The 18,028-nt window shown below is 44.6% G+C and overlaps 3 protein-coding genes across 3 annotated transcripts; 2 read left to right on the forward strand and 1 right to left on the reverse strand.

The window, feature by feature from the left end:
- The first annotated feature begins 1,019 nt into the window (after positions 1–1,019).
- Positions 1,020–12,366, forward strand: LOC100841269. The gene is made up of 9 exons (XM_003558472.4): positions 1,020–1,563; positions 3,489–3,677; positions 4,719–4,811; positions 5,032–5,214; positions 5,288–5,390; positions 5,480–5,665; positions 6,284–8,640; positions 9,804–10,411; positions 11,571–12,366. Exons 1-9 carry the CDS (start codon positions 1,363–1,365, stop codon positions 11,572–11,574), a joined length of 3,924 nt encoding a protein of 1,307 aa, XP_003558520.2. The 5' UTR covers positions 1,020–1,362; the 3' UTR covers positions 11,575–12,366.
- Positions 12,367–12,826: 460 nt separating this feature from the next.
- Positions 12,827–14,033, reverse strand: LOC100827128. The gene is made up of 4 exons (XM_003561865.4): positions 13,752–14,033; positions 13,551–13,640; positions 13,314–13,410; positions 12,827–13,181 (listed from the first exon to the last, which is right to left on the reverse strand). The coding sequence occupies exons 1-4, from the start codon at positions 13,900–13,902 to the stop codon at positions 13,043–13,045; spliced, it is 477 nt and encodes a 158-aa protein (XP_003561913.1). The 5' UTR covers positions 13,903–14,033; the 3' UTR covers positions 12,827–13,042.
- Positions 14,034–15,657: 1,624 nt separating this feature from the next.
- On the forward strand, positions 15,658–17,236 carry LOC100841572 (RNA-binding motif protein, X-linked-like-3). Its single transcript, XM_003558473.4, has one exon. The coding sequence runs from the start codon at positions 15,777–15,779 to the stop codon at positions 16,932–16,934; it is 1,158 nt and encodes a 385-aa protein (XP_003558521.1). The 5' UTR covers positions 15,658–15,776; the 3' UTR covers positions 16,935–17,236.
- The last annotated feature ends 792 nt before the right edge of the window (positions 17,237–18,028 follow it).

The raw sequence follows: 18,028 nt of genomic DNA on the forward strand, positions 1-18,028 counted from the left end.
TTTTTTTTTTAAAAATCTATATGTCGGCCTATACGAGTATCGCCCAATAGTCTGGTACATGCCACACTAGTCTATTATCATCGCTTTAATTCGCTAAAATCATGTCCAAATGGCTTAGATTTGACGAAGAGGGTGAACCAGGATCCATGTGGTCACATAGCCAACGACACCCTCTTCACTTAGTGGTGGAGCATGGTCCTTCGAGGGCGAATCAAGTGATGGATCAAGTGCATAATTATTATTGGACGCACAATATATGGTTTTTCAATGCAAAGTACCATGATGATCCATATATCACCAAAAAGATTTGATGGACCAGGAATTTATGGAATCACAACTGTTCAGCCTACTCGATTTAGAGATGAGACGACAAGAGAGACAAGAGTTAGACAAAGTAAAATACTCGGTTAGTCAGAATCAAAGACATAAAGAAAACCTGATGTGATGAACACTCATGAGTGCAGAAGTCGTCTCCTCATTGTTGTGCTAGTATATTTCTTCACCGTGTCTTCACTAGCTGGTGCAAAACCGAGAAAGTCATCACGATTGTTAAGGATACACGAGCGTGAGACACTGAATAACTTGATCCTGAAAGAAGATAAATTTATATAACAATGTTAAGCAAGTATCTAAAAATCGAGCACACCATGAAAATCGACCACCATCAACGACGTTTATAGCTGCCCAACAAGGTTTATAGCTGCCCAACAAGGTTTATAGCTGCCGTAGAAGTCCTCTCAATGTCTCCGAGCACGGCAGGTATGCAGCCGCAGAGGTCCAATCCAGAGGCCGAACTTTTGAAAATCGAATGTCCGAACTCCAAACTCGCACGCATCCAACAAAGTCGCAAACAAAGTTTTGCAGGTAGCCTCGCACGGCGGCTGCATCGGACGCACGCCACCAAATCGAAAAGGCAGCGCACCGCCGCACGGCTCCACCACTCCCCAAGCCCCGCTCCAAGCAAGCAGCAAGGCGCTCTCACACACACACGGGTACGGCCACGGCACGCCCAAGTCCCCCACAAGCCCAACACCGACCCGCACGGCACATCCCCTCGCTCACCTGACCTCAACCCCCCGTTTCTCCCATTCCCCTCCCTCGCGCCGACCACTCCCCCATCCCCTCCTCCCCAACGCAGCAGCCGCCGCCGCTCCACCTGCTGCGTGGCCGGACCGATCCGTCGCCCGGCTAGGGTTTCGCCCGCCCGCTCCCCGCGTTTCCATCGATTCGGCTCGATTTCGCGCTGAGGGGCCGTGCCCCGGCACGCCGCCGGCTGCTGCTACTGCTGCTGCGGGTTTCTGCGGCCAGCCGCCCTCGTGTTGGGAGCTAGGGTATCGGCTCCCCGCATTGGTTGGCGCGCGCATGGCGATGGTGCCCAACGGGCTCCTGCCCAATGCGTCGGCGGGGGTGACGAGGCGGCTCGACCCTGAGCGGTGGGCCGTCGCGGAGTCCCGGACCGCCGAGCTCATCGCGCGCATCCAGCCCAACGCCCACTCCGAGGGGCGGAGGCTTGCCGTCTACAACTACGTGCGGCGCCTCATCATGAACTGCCTCTCCTGTGAGGTATATATAATGACTTCACAACTGGGCAAGCGAGTGATGGAGATTACTGGCTTGCAGTGTCTCTCACTCTCGTTGGTATTCTTGAGTGCATTCGTACGGTTGGAGTTAGTCAAGCTGTTTATGCGTAGTTTGTTTGTGGTATTTGAGTATGGGACTATCTGTAGGTATATAAGATCTCTGCTATGGGATTGACAGGACGAACAGTCCAGTTGACCATAACTCTCCAAAAGTTGTGTGATTGAGCAGCAAAGCTCACTGTGCTAATTAGTGCTCCCCAAACGCTGTATGCCTAGAAACAAAGCTGATGTTGCCAATTATTCGCAAAGAAAATGGTGCATCATCGCGTAGTCATGCTGTGTTGTTTGAAATTTCTAAAGTGCTTCTGCAGTTCCGCTCATTACTCACACAGAGGAACATGAGGGATCTTATTGCTACTCAGTAACTTGTATGTGTCCTTATCTGTTTTACTCTTCTCTAACCTGTTTACAATCTCTGAGTTCCCAACCGATGAACATAGTTTCCATGAACTAAACTGTGTTTTGGGAGAAGAGTACCATCTTTAGGTCTTTGATAGTGCTTTATTGAACTGTATTTTGATGCAACATCCATTCCAATGGGATGCAGTAGACTTGCACATACGTTGTTAGTGAAGGCTTATGGAACTGCAAGTTGACCTTAGCAGAAGAAGATGATGATACCAAATGCATAAACAGCATGTCTTACTAGGAAGATTCTTAGTTATCCTACTTACTAGCACCAGATGGAATGTGCATTGTAGTACTCCCTCCGTTCCTTTAAGTACGTCATCTTAGGTTTTTTAGTCTATTTCAGTTTAAGTGGCATTGAGAGTTTTTTAGCCAAATTTGCCCTCCCCACTGCTAGGCTGCATGCAGCAGCAGTTATTACTCATGGAAACCAAAGCGACGGCCTCTCCTCTCTCTTTCCAACTGCGCCTCCTTCCTCTTCCTTACTCTTCCTAATCTGTTCCTCTTCCCTGCCATAGCTGCACATAGGTTCTTCCTCTTCCTAATCTGTTCCTCTTCCATGCCATCCAACACCAACTTGACCTGAGAAGGAGAGGTGGCCATGGCCGGAGAACAAGGAGGAGAGGCGGCCATGGCCGCAGAACAAGGAGCAGCGGCGGCGGACGTTGCTGTGCGCCTTCAAGCCGTGGCGGAGGAGCAGCTGAGCGCCGCCGAGAAGATGTGCGCTGGTGACGCTGTGCGCTCGTTCGAGGAGTATCTTCATGCTCCGAAATGAACAGGGAGAGGTAGGAGGAGAAAAGAGATGATGAGAAGAGAAGAAGGGGAAGTTGAAGTGGCTGCACAGCAAGCTTTCTCATGGAGTCTTCTTATAACGATGGTTGCGAAATTTTGAATGAAAATTCTGGCGCTAACTGCAAGCAAAAAATTCAACCAAAGGCGCTAGAATTTGAAGTTTTGTGGGCATGGTGCTGCTTGGAGGAAGAGCAGGAGCCAGCAGGCCAGGCGTGTTCGCGGCCGCGCGGGCGGGGAGTCCAGCCTCCGTATGTAACCTGCATGCATGCATCATATCCCAAGCGACACCACCGGTGGCATGCACTATAGCATTAACAGCTACCCGTAGGTGCATGCTTAGGTTATTAATTGCAGCTAGGCTCAAACACAATCTGGATCAGTTTCCTTGGTATGCGTTTTGATATCTAAGATGACATACTTAAAGGAACGGACGGAGTAGGTACATTGGGAGATATCAGTATTGAACCTTAATTCTCGGAAAATGAAATTGACTTGTTTCACTGTTTGTCTTTCTTATATCACATGTCAAGGTTTTTTTGCGCTAACATCGTGCAATTTTCCTGGTCTTACCTTTTCACAGTTAATATATTTTATCTGCTGATTATATGTGCTTGATAGTTTGATATAGAATTGGTACCCCCTCCCCAGGTTTTTACTTTTGGGTCAGTGCCTCTGAAGACATATTTACCAGATGGTGACATTGATGTCACTGCTTTCAGTAATAGTGAGGAATTAAAGGATACCTGGGCAAATCTTGTTCGGGATGCTTTGGAGCATGAAGAGAAAAGTGAAAATGCTGAATTTTGCGTAAAAGAAGTTCAGTATATTCAGGCAGAGGTTCTCTCTCTCTCTCTCCCCCTCTCCCTCTCTCTCTCTCTGACAAGTTAGAGATGATTTTATTTTGTGGTTAATATTTTTTCATGCATACATGGTTCTCCTGTGATATTTATACCCAAGGTATGTACGTTGATATTACTATTTACTAATGGAATTCCCTTTGCTGCAACACAAACCCGTGTAAAGTGATAGTCCGGATTATTTATATGCTCTTCCTTTTCTTTCCCATAAGTTCTGGGGATTTACACATGTCTGGATATTCTGTCTGCGTTTAAAGTTACCACGGTACCCTTACAGTCTCTTTCCAAGATCTTTGATGGAAAGATAGGCTACTCACTACTTTAAGTGTTGTGGACGTTACTAGATTATATCATGGCAGTGGCAGTTCAGTTGCGGCCATCCAGCCTGCAAGAAGTCCAATGCTATGGGAGTATTATAGCAGTAGGTCACATGTTGGAGCAAGGCCAAGGCAATGGAATTATTGTCGCAGAAGCAAGCAAAAGGAAGGCAGGAGTTTCTTTTAGAAAACAGTAATCTATTTGGAAGTTTAGGTTTAAAGGAGTCTAATATATTAGGAGTCCAGATGCTGTTAGGAAGGGTAAAGGGCTTAAGCATCCACTATATAAGGATTTCATGTATCTATGTTTGAGACAAGCAATAAAGTAAGAACCATTCTATTCTCTCCCAAATATTCTCTTATCTAGTCTATGTCTATCAATCTATCTTCAGCATGTCAATTACCTTGTTCTGAATTAAGGTTCACAGTACGATGGGCTAATTATTGCAAACAATACCGGGGGGGTGGGGGGAGGGGGTGGAAATTTAAGCTACTAATTACTAAGATATGCTAACCGGTAATGCTCCAGGTGCAAACATCAAACATTCAGGTGGATTGCTTAATGGAAAAATACTACTAGTTCTCAAAATAGAGAAACATGTTCTTCTTGTTATGTTACTTGGTTTATGATTTCTGATTACCACCTATATTGTGTTGTCTTCATCCACGATACAATTCCTATATATCTTGTGAATCATGCACAGGTAAAGATTATCAAGTGTCTTGTGGACAACATTGTTGTGGATATCTCATTTAATCAAGTTGGTGGATTGTGCACACTTTGTTTCCTTGAGGAGGTGCGTTCTGTTGTTCAAATCCAACTTAATGTGTATTAGTATAGGCAAATGACCTGCTGGAAACTTTTCTATTTGCATAATTGTACGTTAGTAGTTAATACGTACTATCAAATTTAGAGTGTTGGCTTTTACAGTTATTTGTATTGCATATAGTTTACCAGAATCAAGCTACTTGAGTTTTCTGCCTATGCTTGCTTCTAATAAGTTCACATTTTATTAGGTTGACAATTTGATCAATCACAGCCATTTATTCAAGCGGAGTATCATATTAGTAAAGGCATGGTGTTTCTACGAGAGTCGTATTCTTGGAGCTCACCATGGTCTTATATCTACTTACGCATTGGAGACCCTGGTTCTGTACATTTTTCACGTGTTCAACAACAGTTTTACTGGACCACTTGAGGTGACTTACTCTCTTGTATTTTACTCTATCCTGACATGAATACAGTGCTTATTTGTTACTTTTGCTTTTGCAGGTATTATACCGTTTCTTAGAATTCTTTGGCAACTTTGATTGGGAGAAATTTTGTTTGAGCTTGTGGGGCCCAGTACCTATAAGTTCACTTCCAGACATGACTGGTAATTTGATAGACATTGCTTAGTTTCACTACCATTTCAGTAATTAATTGGAACATGACTGTTTTGATAATTGTTGTTATTTCATGCAGCGGAACCCCCACGGATGGACACTGGGGAATTGTTGTTGGGCAAGCCCTTTCTGGATAATTGCAATCAAGCCTATGGAGTTATGCCTCGCACCCAGGAGACCCAGGGTCAACCATTTGTTTCAAAACACTTCAATGTTATTGATCCGTTGCGAACAAACAATAACCTTGGAAGAAGCGTTGGTAAAGGTAACTATGAACCTACCTAAAAGCTTCTGAGTTCTAACTGAAGCAGATGAATCACAGAGTTCATACCTGGTGTTTTTGCCTGGTTCTACAGTCACCCTATGGGTGTTGTTCTTGTTTAGAGTTGCTCAAAAGTTGGCTATTTTGAATTCATTTACCACCCTTTCATAATACTACTGTTAGATGTGGACTTCAGTCTGCTACTCTTGGTATTGGTACTATACCTATAATAAAACTTCCTTAATAGTAATGTAATAATTGTGCTTGCCCTACTTTTTTTGCATTGTTACATGTGTTCCCATCCAAAGTATGTGGTTTATTAAGATGACTATAGCATGTGGTAGATTAACAGAGAATGTGGTAAATTAACAGAGGCTATAGCATGTGGCTGATTTAGAGAGGCTATCTGTCTTATTTTGCTTGTTTAGCATTTCAAAATCATAATAAATTGTTTATGTTATCAACTCTTTGGTATCTTGTCTCTGGTCATTTCGTGACGTGACTATTCAACCTCTTAAAAACAATCAATTCATATTTTGGCTGTTGACAGAGAAGTTCCATTCTTCAAGATTGACGAAAGCACATCGATATGTTGTGTTAATAACCTGTTGCATTTTCCAGGTAATTACTTCAGAATACGCAGTGCCTTCTGTTTTGGCGCGAAAAAGCTGGCAAAGTTACTCGAATGTCCAAAAGAAGATATAATTACTGAAGTGAATCAGTTCTTTACAAATACATTAACAAGACATGGGAGTGGGAATCGTCCTGATGCACCTACACCAAATTTGGTTCCTGAGCATACTCTGAAGGTTGCCCCTGCTGAAGCATCAAGCAGCCACAGAAGTGCAATGATGCCCAAGAATAAGGTTGTAAAGTCTAAACTTCGTGCTAATCAGGATACTCTCCCTGAAGGTTCTCATGGCTATCCTGAACCTATTTCTCAACCACCTCAGAGAAGTGATCTACACTCTCGAAATTCACCAAATATAGTTAATCCTGGTGTTGCTCAACAACTCCAAGTTTATGCGACACAACCCAATGCCAAGGTCTCTGAACAGCTTGAAAGAAACAGGTCTGGTGGATCAATGCAAAGTGAAAGGGATAGGAGAATGCCAAATGTTCTCTTTGTTAATGGCAGAAATGGGCAAAACAGGTCACCGTTTGCGAGAACCCGGTCTAGTCCTGAACTGACAGACCATTCTGTTGAAGGATATTCTCGTGGAAGGCGAACTAGAGTGGTTGAAACGGAAAAGTCTGTGAAGAATGATTGCAATAGCAGAATTCCAGAATTGTCTAGCAACCACAGCACAAAGTCTTCGCAGGATGAGTCAATGCCTTCCATGAACAGTTCATCTCACCCAAGTGCAAAAGCAGCTTCTGACTCAAATAGTGTTTCGAGCAGCTATCATGAAGACAACGGTTTCATGGTTAACGAAGAACTTCCTTCTGTTTCTGAGGCTTTGGAGATGCAGCATGAGGAACATGCACTAGTTAATCTAATGGCATCAGCGAAGTTGCATGGCTTCAATGGACAGGTTCAATTGCCAATGCAGCAAATACCCTCGCATATGTCTGTAGCACCTTTGCCTTTACTGCCTCCAGCAGCATTTCCTCAAAAACATTTTGCCGGAATTCCACCAGGGAGTCCATGGTTGAACCACATGCAGTTCCTCCAAGGATTTGCTCCACCACCTATGATCCATTATACTCACAACCCTACTTTCGCACAAAACAATGATGATGGCAATGATTGTGAAAAGGCTGTCACACCAGATTTAAATCTTGATGACGGCAACAATCAGTATGAGTATATTGTTCAATTGTCTAGAAATTTTAACAATGAAGGAAGGGATACACGTGTGCATCATTTTGATGGCAGGAACCGTTCCTCTTCACCTAATGGTGTATCTCGTGCCCCCTTAGAAAGGCAGGCAGAATATACTATTGAGCATAGTGGAGCAGTAGAAGAAAATTATGCCATCATGTTTCAAAACCAAGTAAGTAGAGATGTCAGTTTAAATGTCCCCAGGAGTAGTGGAAATGTGAGAACTACTTCACAACCCAGTTCCTCCAAAAGCAAAGTTCCGCCAGAGAGTTCATCGGATGAAATAACTGGACAAGCATCGAGGGATAAATGGGGGAAAAGGCCTACCTGTGCAGCACCTGTCACAACCACACTTAGCATAAGTAAGACTGGTTGGCAGTCAGGAAATAGTACTGAGCATATGCCAACAGAAGTTGATGAAGTCACCAGGAATGGTGTTGTAATACCAACCATTAGGAATGAAGGCTCTGACATAATAGCAGGGTCTATCTCATCAGAAACATCAAGAACTAGTCAAGTACCAAATGATTTTAACTTGTCACGGATTGGCATGCATAATCCAATGTTTGCACATATCCTTATTGGTTCCCCTCAGCAGAGGAAAGCTGATAACTCTGGACTGATCTTTGTCCCAACAGGTCCACCGGTTCCTTTTGTCCTCCCAAATTTTCCTGGCAATAGTGATCGCTCTGTGCCACAGTTTGAGGGCAATGAAGGAATTGATCAGTTTCAAAATTTTGGTTCACTCAATGATGTTCACCAACCTGATACCAGTGCCACCTCAACAGCATCATCCAGGAGTGTAGCTGATCCATCTGTGGAGCACAAGCCTGACATCTTGAACAGTGATTTTGTTAGCCATTGGCAGAATTTACAATATGGACGACTATGCCAAGATGCACGCCCCCTGGCTCCTGTATTATACCCTTTTGCGGTTCCTCCAGCATACTTGCAGGGCCATGCTCCATGGGATGGGCCTGGAAGACCAGCTTCACCAAATGTTAACTGGACACCAATGGTGGGTCCTGGTCAACGAGTTTTTCCTGTGATGCCAATACAGCCTGCTTCAGAAAGAGCAACTGGCATTACTCAGCACTATGGGGAGCATGCACCCAGATACCGTGGTGGGACAGGAACTTACTTGCCAAATCCTGTAAGGCCCCAATAAGTTGCTCAAATTTCTTACCTTACTGCACAGATACTATGGAGTATGTTAACTCTTGCTGTATTGAAAATAAAAAAGGAAAAGCCTGATGTTTATTCTATTACAATTCTAATACGAAGTTAACCGAAATGTACCAGCTTTAGCAATATAGTTGCATCAGCCTTAGCTTTCTAAACTGCAATAACACCACTTCCAGTTTGTCAAAGAGATGTCATAGGCTGTAAGTTCTTAGCCAGCTGTATTTTATTATTCTAGCATCTAGTTAAAAAGGCCAAGTGATCATAAAAATGAAACAAAACCTATTCAGCTTCCCGGGGAAATTGGTAGGATCCAAACCTATGCAAAACAAAGATGTTTGAGATTGGAGGCCATACTGGCATAGGCACAGAGAAACACGTACCGGTCAGGCTGATTTAAGCATCTCCTCCATTTGATTGACCCTACTGAACATTGTGTGTGTACCTACCATATTCAAGAGAAATATGCTGACGGTCTCTCCAAGAGTTGGGTTGCAGAAACAGGCTGAGTGAGCCATCTCCAACCAAATGGCTGGTTTCAGGATGCTTAGTGGTAACAAGTGAAACCTGTGTAGTAGTACTGTAGCACTACCATCTCCTTGAAAGGTTCCCAAGCAACCGATAAACTCAAAATAGGTGTTGATCTGGTTCTGCTCTAGTAAGCAATCGTCCTTTGTACTTGCGATGGCCTTAGTCATGCAGAAACATTACGTCCTGGCTCCCGAGAACATGACATCTTAAGTGTATAATGACTGTAGAAATGGATAATGTCACTCGTGGCAGCAGAAGGATGTGTAATAATAGATCATGACAATGGTGGTAGAATTTAGTTATCACTCATCAGTGTCCCTACATGTAGGAAACATGGTGTTAAGTCTTATGGTTTGTCTGGTATGGCTGATCATCAATTTCCACATCAGAAAACTCAAAGCTTATTCATGGTTGAATTTAAGATGTTGTGTGTGATGGATAGCTCTATGCCCATCCAGCACTTGTGCCTCAAGTGGGAAAAAAATATTTTATTTCTTTTTCCCTGTCAGAGATAAAAGGTTACTAGGCAATGATTTAGTTTGAACATGGCAGTACATTAACTAGGGAATACTAAGCTGTCATTCTGTTGTTGCATTTTCGCAGAAGGTTCCGTTTAGGGACCGAGAGCGGCACTCAAGTTCAAGATACTACAGAGGAAGTTATAATAGTGACAGGGGTGACAGTAGTGACAAGGAAGGAAGTTGGGCAAACTCAAGACAACGAAATCCTGGCCGTACCTATGGACGCAGCCAATCAGAGAGGTCGGGCCTGAGGTCTGATAGGCAGACGGCAGATGAAAGTCAATTTGAGAGGCAGCGGCGATCGCATAGAAATGACTCTCACAGGCATGAGGCTGGGGCTCAATATCTTGTACAGGGCCAATCTTTTGGATCCACCAACTCCAATCGCAGACCAGGGAACATGGCACATGGTGTTTATTCATCACCATATATAGCTCCAAATGGTGTTGGTGCTTCAGATCAACCGTATTTCATGGTGTACCCATACGAACCAGGTGCAAATCATGTTTCTTCCTCTGAACCACTTGAATTTGGCTCACTGGGGCCTATCCATATGGCTGATGGTGGTGATCTACCACAGCCCACTCGTCAAGTAATGGCTAATGGCTATTATGGGCAAAGGCATACTGCATTTAGGGTTAGTTCCTCTCATTCATCTCCTGATCGACCGTCCTCACCCCAACCTCGCAGGTAATACTCCTTACCTGTCTCCTTCATTGTACCACTTGTTGTTTTCGCTTTTAAACAGTGAGCAGTTGAGTGTCCAAACCAAATCATTTATGTATTATGAACTTTATTTTTTCATGAAAATAATCTGGTTGCTGTTTCTTATGCACCATCAAAGTAATACGTAGCAATTCCTGTTGTCATGCGAACTAAAATTTACCCAAAAAAACCCAAAGGACTTCTGAAAAAGTCAAATCACTTATATTCGCATGTGTTGACCACCGCTGGCACATGAGAGGAGCATACAAACATGCAGAATGAAGATTCAAGAAATGATATTTGGCATTTGTAGATTTTTAGCTCATTTAATTTCCAAGAGATGATATTTTGCGGAAGCAGTAACATTTTAGGTAGGGTGTTGATAAGGCAACCATAATGTAATTTCTACCTTCAGTTTGTCCTTCAGTTCATCTCACACCAATTGTAGTAATGGTGTTGATAAGGCAACCATAAATCCATAATGTAATTCTATAGTGCTGATTTGTGTTCACTTGCAATAGCTTGCGTTTCTCAGAAACATGTTAGGATTTACAGGGTGTGAAGTGTCCTGCCATCCATAACAATTAGTATCACCCCCCCCTCCCCCTTTCCCCAAGTACTACTCCCTCCGTCCCGAATTAACTGACGTGGATTTGTATAGATTCTTGTACAAATTCATGTCTGTTAATTTGGGACGGAGGGAGTATTCAATATCACCCTTGAGGATTGACGTATGTGTCTGCCAATTTTTCCATGACTTATTCATTCTGCTGGATGTAATGGAGCTGTGCCAAAAAAATTGAAGTGAAGATTTATCCCCAAAAAAGCACCACAGATGGATGTATTGTAACACTCTTTGTTATGTCGAGAGAGAACATAATTGATATCTGTTCTGTGTTTCATACTAGTATTATTCCGATAATTGTTCTACGTGTTGCTTCTGTTCTTAAAACTTTGTGTGCACTAAATGATATACAATATGGTCTTTACATAATTATTTCACCAATTATGCAATTTGCTTCGGTGGATTGTTTTCTTGATTGCTACATCTCTGATACTGTTGTCTAACACTCTGTTGTCAACAATTGTTTAGCTGCTTTTGATGTCACCAAGCTGAAGCTCATGTTTTCTCTTCTCTTTTAAGGTAGTTGAAGTCGTAACACAACGGCTTGGTTCTGACACTGAAGCCATGCGCATCCTTGAGTTATATTTAGCTCTGATGTTTGTGATTATATCCTACATGGGCGCATATTGTTGGACCATCTGGTGCCTAGGGCGTGGATCTGCTTTTAGCTGGTATAAGCAGCTGGTGTTCAAATACCTAGAGTTAGGTCATCATTTACCTCTGTCCAAAGAACACATCGGTCATCAGCAGGTTATCATTTATTGGTAAGCAGCTGATGCTTTGAGATGCCACACCAATATTCAATTCCATTAAGAGACAAATCGGCCATTGCATTTGTTTTACTGGCCATTATCATTGTGCTTAAAATCAAACAAGCATCACCTGAATAAACCATTGAACCAGCAAGACCAGAAGATCTCCATGAAGAATTAGCCCAAAGGATATATCATCACTTGATCAGGGGTTAACTGAGAATGCCGGCCCTCGTATTGCATGTGCGCATCAAATATGACAGATATTGGATTGAATGGAGGAGTGCTGGCTTCTCCAGCTCGATATGAAAGACGAGACTGGAAAATTATCGGACTCTACTATTGCCTGGACAGTAGACCTGTGCAGCTAAAAGCTATGTCAGTAGGTAGAAGTAAGATCTTGTAATCATTTTTTTCACATACAAAGAACTTTTCACATGTATTTGAATTTAGTAGAACTGTCAGACAGCAAATCTTGCAGTTCAGTTTCTAGCATGGAGGAATATAATCGTCTGAATTACTCTCTGGTAACAAGTAAAGATTAATCAGTAGCTTCATCCCTAGTACTGGCCTCCTGGGCAATCTGATGCTAGCAATTAGTAGAGGATTAATTAGAATCTGTATAATTTCAACAATTGTGTATCCATGGGGGATCATAGAGGTTTTCAAGGTTGTGTATCCATCGGGGATCAGAGGGGTTTTCAGAACTGGAGACGACTGCTGCCTTCTCTGTGGCTCTGCTTTTCGATCTGTCGATAAACACATCCAGCTCAAGAAGAACAGAGAAAATTCAAATTTGGCATGTAGTATCACTGATAATTTGCTACTGATACATAAGAAGATGCTGTGCTTGTCGGGTGTGTACAATGGGGTGACGTCAGTCTTCTCTTAGCGATGCCACGTAGGATAAAATCTGACGTGTACAATGGGGTGACGTCAGTCTTCTCTTAGCGATGCCACGTTCGATAAAATCTGACATGGAAGAGAGAGAAATTTTGTGAAGAGATCATCTCTTCACAAGAATGATAAGGCAAAGATAAGACAAATTTTCTATTGTACTAGATTTTGTCTTTTCTTAACATATTTTGTTGTCTTTTTAACTGACGTGTCACGTAATAAGACAAGACAGTCTCCTGGAGTGTTCCGAAGTTCAAGAGACACACACACACAAATCCATCTCTGTCCTAGTATCTCGGGATACTGCAAGAAGCGGCAAAACTCAATACTAAGATGCTGTATTCACTGCCCCTCAGTTCTCTTCCTCAGCTCCGCAATGAAATCCTCCCTCTCCTGGTCCGACATCCCCACCGTCGAGCAGTCGCCGACGCCCCACTCGGCGCCGCGCAGGCAGTATTTGTCCTGGATCTGCCTCTCATTCCTGAAACATTTTTTTTCCCCAAGAGATTCAGTCATCACAACTTCACAAGAAAACTAGAGAAGGAAACAACAGCAGAACTTGGTTTCAGCAGAAGTGAGATCGGGGGGCAGACGGGAGCACAGGCGTACGTACTTCTCTTTGTTCTGCTTGGACCTCTCGAGCAGCTCCTTGAGCACCTTGGAAGACTTGAACCTCGAATCATTCTCGGCGTACTTCCTCTGGTTCTCCGCTTGAGAATTTTCAGTGCAAAGCGAAGAAAAATGATAGGTTTCGATCAGCGAATTCTCAACAACACAAGCCCGGTGGACTAACCATTCCATTTGTCCAAGAATATTAACTGGAGAATGGAGAGGGAGCAGTTGAACTAACCATTCCATTTGTCCAAGAACTCGAGCCGGGGCATCACGGGGGGCGGGACCGACTCCAGCCCGGTAGACCCTGACAGGATGCCGGCGTTCACTGCAAGTTATAATTGGCAGACGAAAATCTTAACGGTGTTGCTCATCAAAATGCTGCAGATTCGCTGGTGTGGTGTTGGAGCATTTTGCGCCATGAGTGTAGTGCACTTACCTGGGCTGGACCAGAGGAGGAGCGAGAGCGAGACGGCCGCGGGGATGGCCAGCTGCGGGGAGGACGCCGTGGCCGCGCTGCAGCGGTGACTCTTGGGCGGTGCCGCGGGGGCCGCCGGTGGCGCGCCTCGGAGGACGCGGATGCCAAGCATGGTAGCTTGGCTGTGGCTGCCTCGCCTAGTGCTGGTGGGCTCTGTAGGACGCTAGCGGCAGCGTGAGGGATGAATGGATGGATGAGCTAGCTGGGCTGGTTGAGTGAGGAGGCTGCGGGTGGGAAGGATGGGGCGCCACTGCCGATCCCGATCGACCTGTTCTCTTGTGAGCCACTGACGAGTGACGACGTACTCGGAGAACCCGAGATTATCAGATTACACAGTAGATTGGATTTTACTCCAAAAGTGAAAATGCAAGGGAGATTACTTACTCATCGAAATGGAAGTGTTTTTCTCGCAAAAAAAGAAGAAGTGGAAGTGTTTAACTGATTTTTTTATAACCTTGTGTGTGGTTCAAGACTTGAAGTAATCATCGTCTCCGTCGATGCCAGAGCAATTTAGACCGTTGATTGTTCTTTTTTGTTGCTAGTAGTATGCCCATGCCCATGCCAGTCGTGGAGATTGGCAAACCGAAAGTACAATTACACGTCCAGATATGTAAGCACCCCGAAGTGGTTAATTTGAACTTGGGCAGCAGATTAGATGAGCTAGATTTCTCATGCTCCAAAAGAAACTATGTTGGCTGATAAAAAAGGAAGAAAATCTGCGCAGATGCACATTTTTTTTTCAATTTTTTTAGGTCAGAATATCGAGTTTCCAGAACAGAAAAGAAAATCCAATTCCGCGTAAGCAGCCAACACTTTCCTTGTACTTTGCCTCAAAAACACACCTTTTATTTAGTTAGACAAAATATCACACCTTTCATTGTTACTTTTGACAAAATACCAGTTTTTTATATTTCAGTCCCCTTTCATGACTTGGACCCACACGTCATTTTTCTTCGGACGAGAATGCCCTCATGTCGATTGGTGTGATGTCTGATCGATTCGGCCATCCCTTCTCCTTCTCCCCATTCGGTCGCTACATACATACGAGAGGTGACGAGAGGCTGCCACCGCAGCCGCCGGACGATGAAGCCGCCGCCCTCCCCGACGAGCTCTTCACCGTTGCTGCGCTCTGTTCCTTTCAGAGGGAGAGGAGGACGTCCCGCTGTCGCAGCCTCGCAGGACGCGTCGTCAGATGCCGTTGATCCGCATGGACAGCGACGCGCCCACCGCCGGCGGTGCTGGTCACCGTTGAACCCACCAACGACGCCACTGCCCTGGATGGCCTTTCTATTTGGGCTGCATCAATCACGTTCTGGCCAAAATCAAATTCGCCATCTTCTAGAACGCGGCTGGGGAGCACAACAGCGAGGCTCAAGGCCAGCCACCTTCCGGCGCGTGCTTGGGAGGATCACTTGGATGGTGCGATATGGGGCTGCACCCATTCACAGGAGTTGGCGCTGCTCTGCAGCATACACGCCGTGCTATAGGCTGTTTGTTTGGTTTGGTTTGCCGTGATGCTTATTTTTAGATAAAAATGCGATGCTCTGATCTAAAAAATTGTAATCACATGAGAGAGCAGCAGGGCGATGGCGGCAGCCTCCGGCTCTAGATGGAATGGGGAGGAGGAGGTATCGGATTTGATCCAGACCAATTGACAGGCCGATGAGGGCATTCTCGTCCAAGAAAAAAAATGACATGTGGGTTCAAGTTAAATAGAGGATCAAAATATAAAAAATTGGTGTTTAGTCAAGGTAACGATGAAAGGTGGCTATTTTGACTAACTAAATGAAAGGTGTGCTTTTGAGTCGAGGTACAGTGACATTTTCTCGAATTTCTCTTCGTTGACGGCAAAGCCGTGTCCCACGACCAACCACCATTCACGAATACCCTGTGTGCCGTGTTCATCGGACCCGTCTCTCAGACTCTCTGCTTCCCTCCGCTCTGCTCAGCTCGTCCCCACCTAGAGCCCAGATCCGACCCAAACTGATGGCCTCCTACGACGACGAGGGCGACTCCGGCCGCCGCCGCCCGCCGCAGCAGCAGCACCGCCCGTCCGGCGGGGGCAGCGGCGACCTGGCGGCCAGCGCCAAGCTGGTGGCGGAGGCGGCCAAGGCGGCCCTCCAGGACCACAACCTGGGGAAGGTCGACAAGGGCCGCACCGCCGAAGCCGCCGCTGACCTCCTCCACGCGGCCTCCCTGTACGGCAAGCTCGAGGGCAAGCCCATGGGCGGCTATATCGACAAGGCCGAGGAGTACCTCCACAAGTTCGGAGCCAAGGAGGGGGGCAGCAGCGGAGGTGGTAAGCATCAGCAGGGTGGTCATGGGGGTTCAGGTGGTGGGAGCAAGTACCAGGAGGATGAGTACAGGAAGAAGCCCAGTGGTGGTGGGAGGTATGAAGAGGATGATGAGTACAGGAAGAAGCCTAGTGGTGGCGGGAGGTATGAAGAGGATGATGAGTACAGGAAGAAGCCCAGTGGTGGTGGGAGGTATGAAGAGGATGATGAGTACAAGAAGAAGCCCAGTGGTGGTGGTAGCGGCTATGGAGGGGGGAGGTATGAGGGAGAAGACGAGTACAAGAAGAAGCCTAGCTCTGGTTCTGGAGGCTATGGTGGTGGACGGTATGAGCAGGAAGATGATTATAAGAAGCCTCCTAGTGGTGGTGGTGGCTATGGTGGAGGAAGGTATGAAGAGGATGATGGGTATAAGAAGAAGCCTAGTGCTGGTGGATATGGAGATGGAGGAAGATATGAAGATGAGTTCAAGAAGAAGCCAACTGGTGGTCATGGTGGAGGGAGGTATGAGGAAGATGACGAGTACAAGAAGCCTAGTGGTGGAAGATATGAAGAAGATGACTACAAGAAGAAGCCTGCGCATTCAGGGGGAAGGTACGAGGAAGATGAGGGGTACAAGAAGCCTAGTGGCCATGGAGGAGGGAGGTATAGTAAGGAGGAGAATGAAGAGGATAACAAGAAAAAACATGGTGGCCGCCATGACAGCGGGAAGGATGAGTCTGAGGGTGGTGGCATTGGAGACTACGTAAAACTTGCGCAAGGTTTCATGAAGAAGCAGGATGGCGAGGGAGGAAGTGGGGGTGGTATGGGGGACTACTTAAAGCTTGCAGAGGGATTCCTGAAGAAGCGTTGATTTATAACTGAACTTTGATATGCTGTCATTGCTGAAGAACTATGAGTCTGGTTAGACACCCGTCTTGTTTAATGTTTGTATTTTGTGAATTCCCTATGATGTTCGTCCTAAAATGCGACAAAAGTGTATCTCTTGTGTTGTATGCAGTGTAACATGAGTGTCGAAGATGCTACTTATTTATTTCGGAAGAATAAAATATTAGATGGATATACTCATGTTGGTCATGTCGTGTAAGGCTTGAAATAAGTATTGTGGTGTTATGATAAGTGAAGTGTTTAATATATCTTGATGCTTTGAATGTAGCTATGCTGGTGAACTTAGTATCTTATTATACTGAACCCTAACAAAGATTGTATATATCATGCTGAACTAGATTGTTGCCTGAACTAAACTGGAAACAAGGGAGCTATATGATAATCATAATAAATATGCGTCTGTATAATTGGTTGCTGGGTTCAAAGGGACAACTCTTTGTTTCTTTTAGCAAGTGTTTTGACGTAGTCTTATAAAATCGCCTCTGTAATGGACATGTTGAACTAATTGTTTTTATTTACATATTACTTACGTGTGCTGCCTATTGGCTCTTATTTTCCAGATAAATTTTTGACCATCTTTTTTATGATGGTTCTAGGCATCTTTGTCAACTGATGATGGTATTTTTGGGCATTTGTGTGACAACTGATAGTAGTTTTGGCATCTGTGTATTGTTCAATGGCTAATTGATTGGCATTTATATCTAACTTATAGTAATGTCATAAAGTGAGCATCAGGTGTTCTTAATCTTAGCCCATGAAGCACGCCCTCAGCTGGCGTCATATTATCAGTTTGAACTAGCCTGCGATTACAGATGGTATTATGCATTTTCCCAAATTCCATGGCAAGCACGAAACGCACCATACAAAAAATAACCTTTAGGACAAGTGGTTGTTTTTCTCATTATGGTCAAATATTTTTCCGATGCTCATATTTTCCTTCTCAAAAGTGCATGTTTATATGATCCTATGAGGGCCCTTGTTATTTGTGTCATTCTTAACACCCAATCTCCAAACTCCCAGTTCTTCACTCAGACCCATTCGACAACCCCCTAGATTATA

The sequence above is a fragment of the Brachypodium distachyon genome, chromosome 1, assembly GCF_000005505.3.
Source record: "Brachypodium distachyon strain Bd21 chromosome 1, Brachypodium_distachyon_v3.0, whole genome shotgun sequence".
Taxonomy (NCBI): Eukaryota; Viridiplantae; Streptophyta; class Magnoliopsida; order Poales; family Poaceae; genus Brachypodium; species Brachypodium distachyon.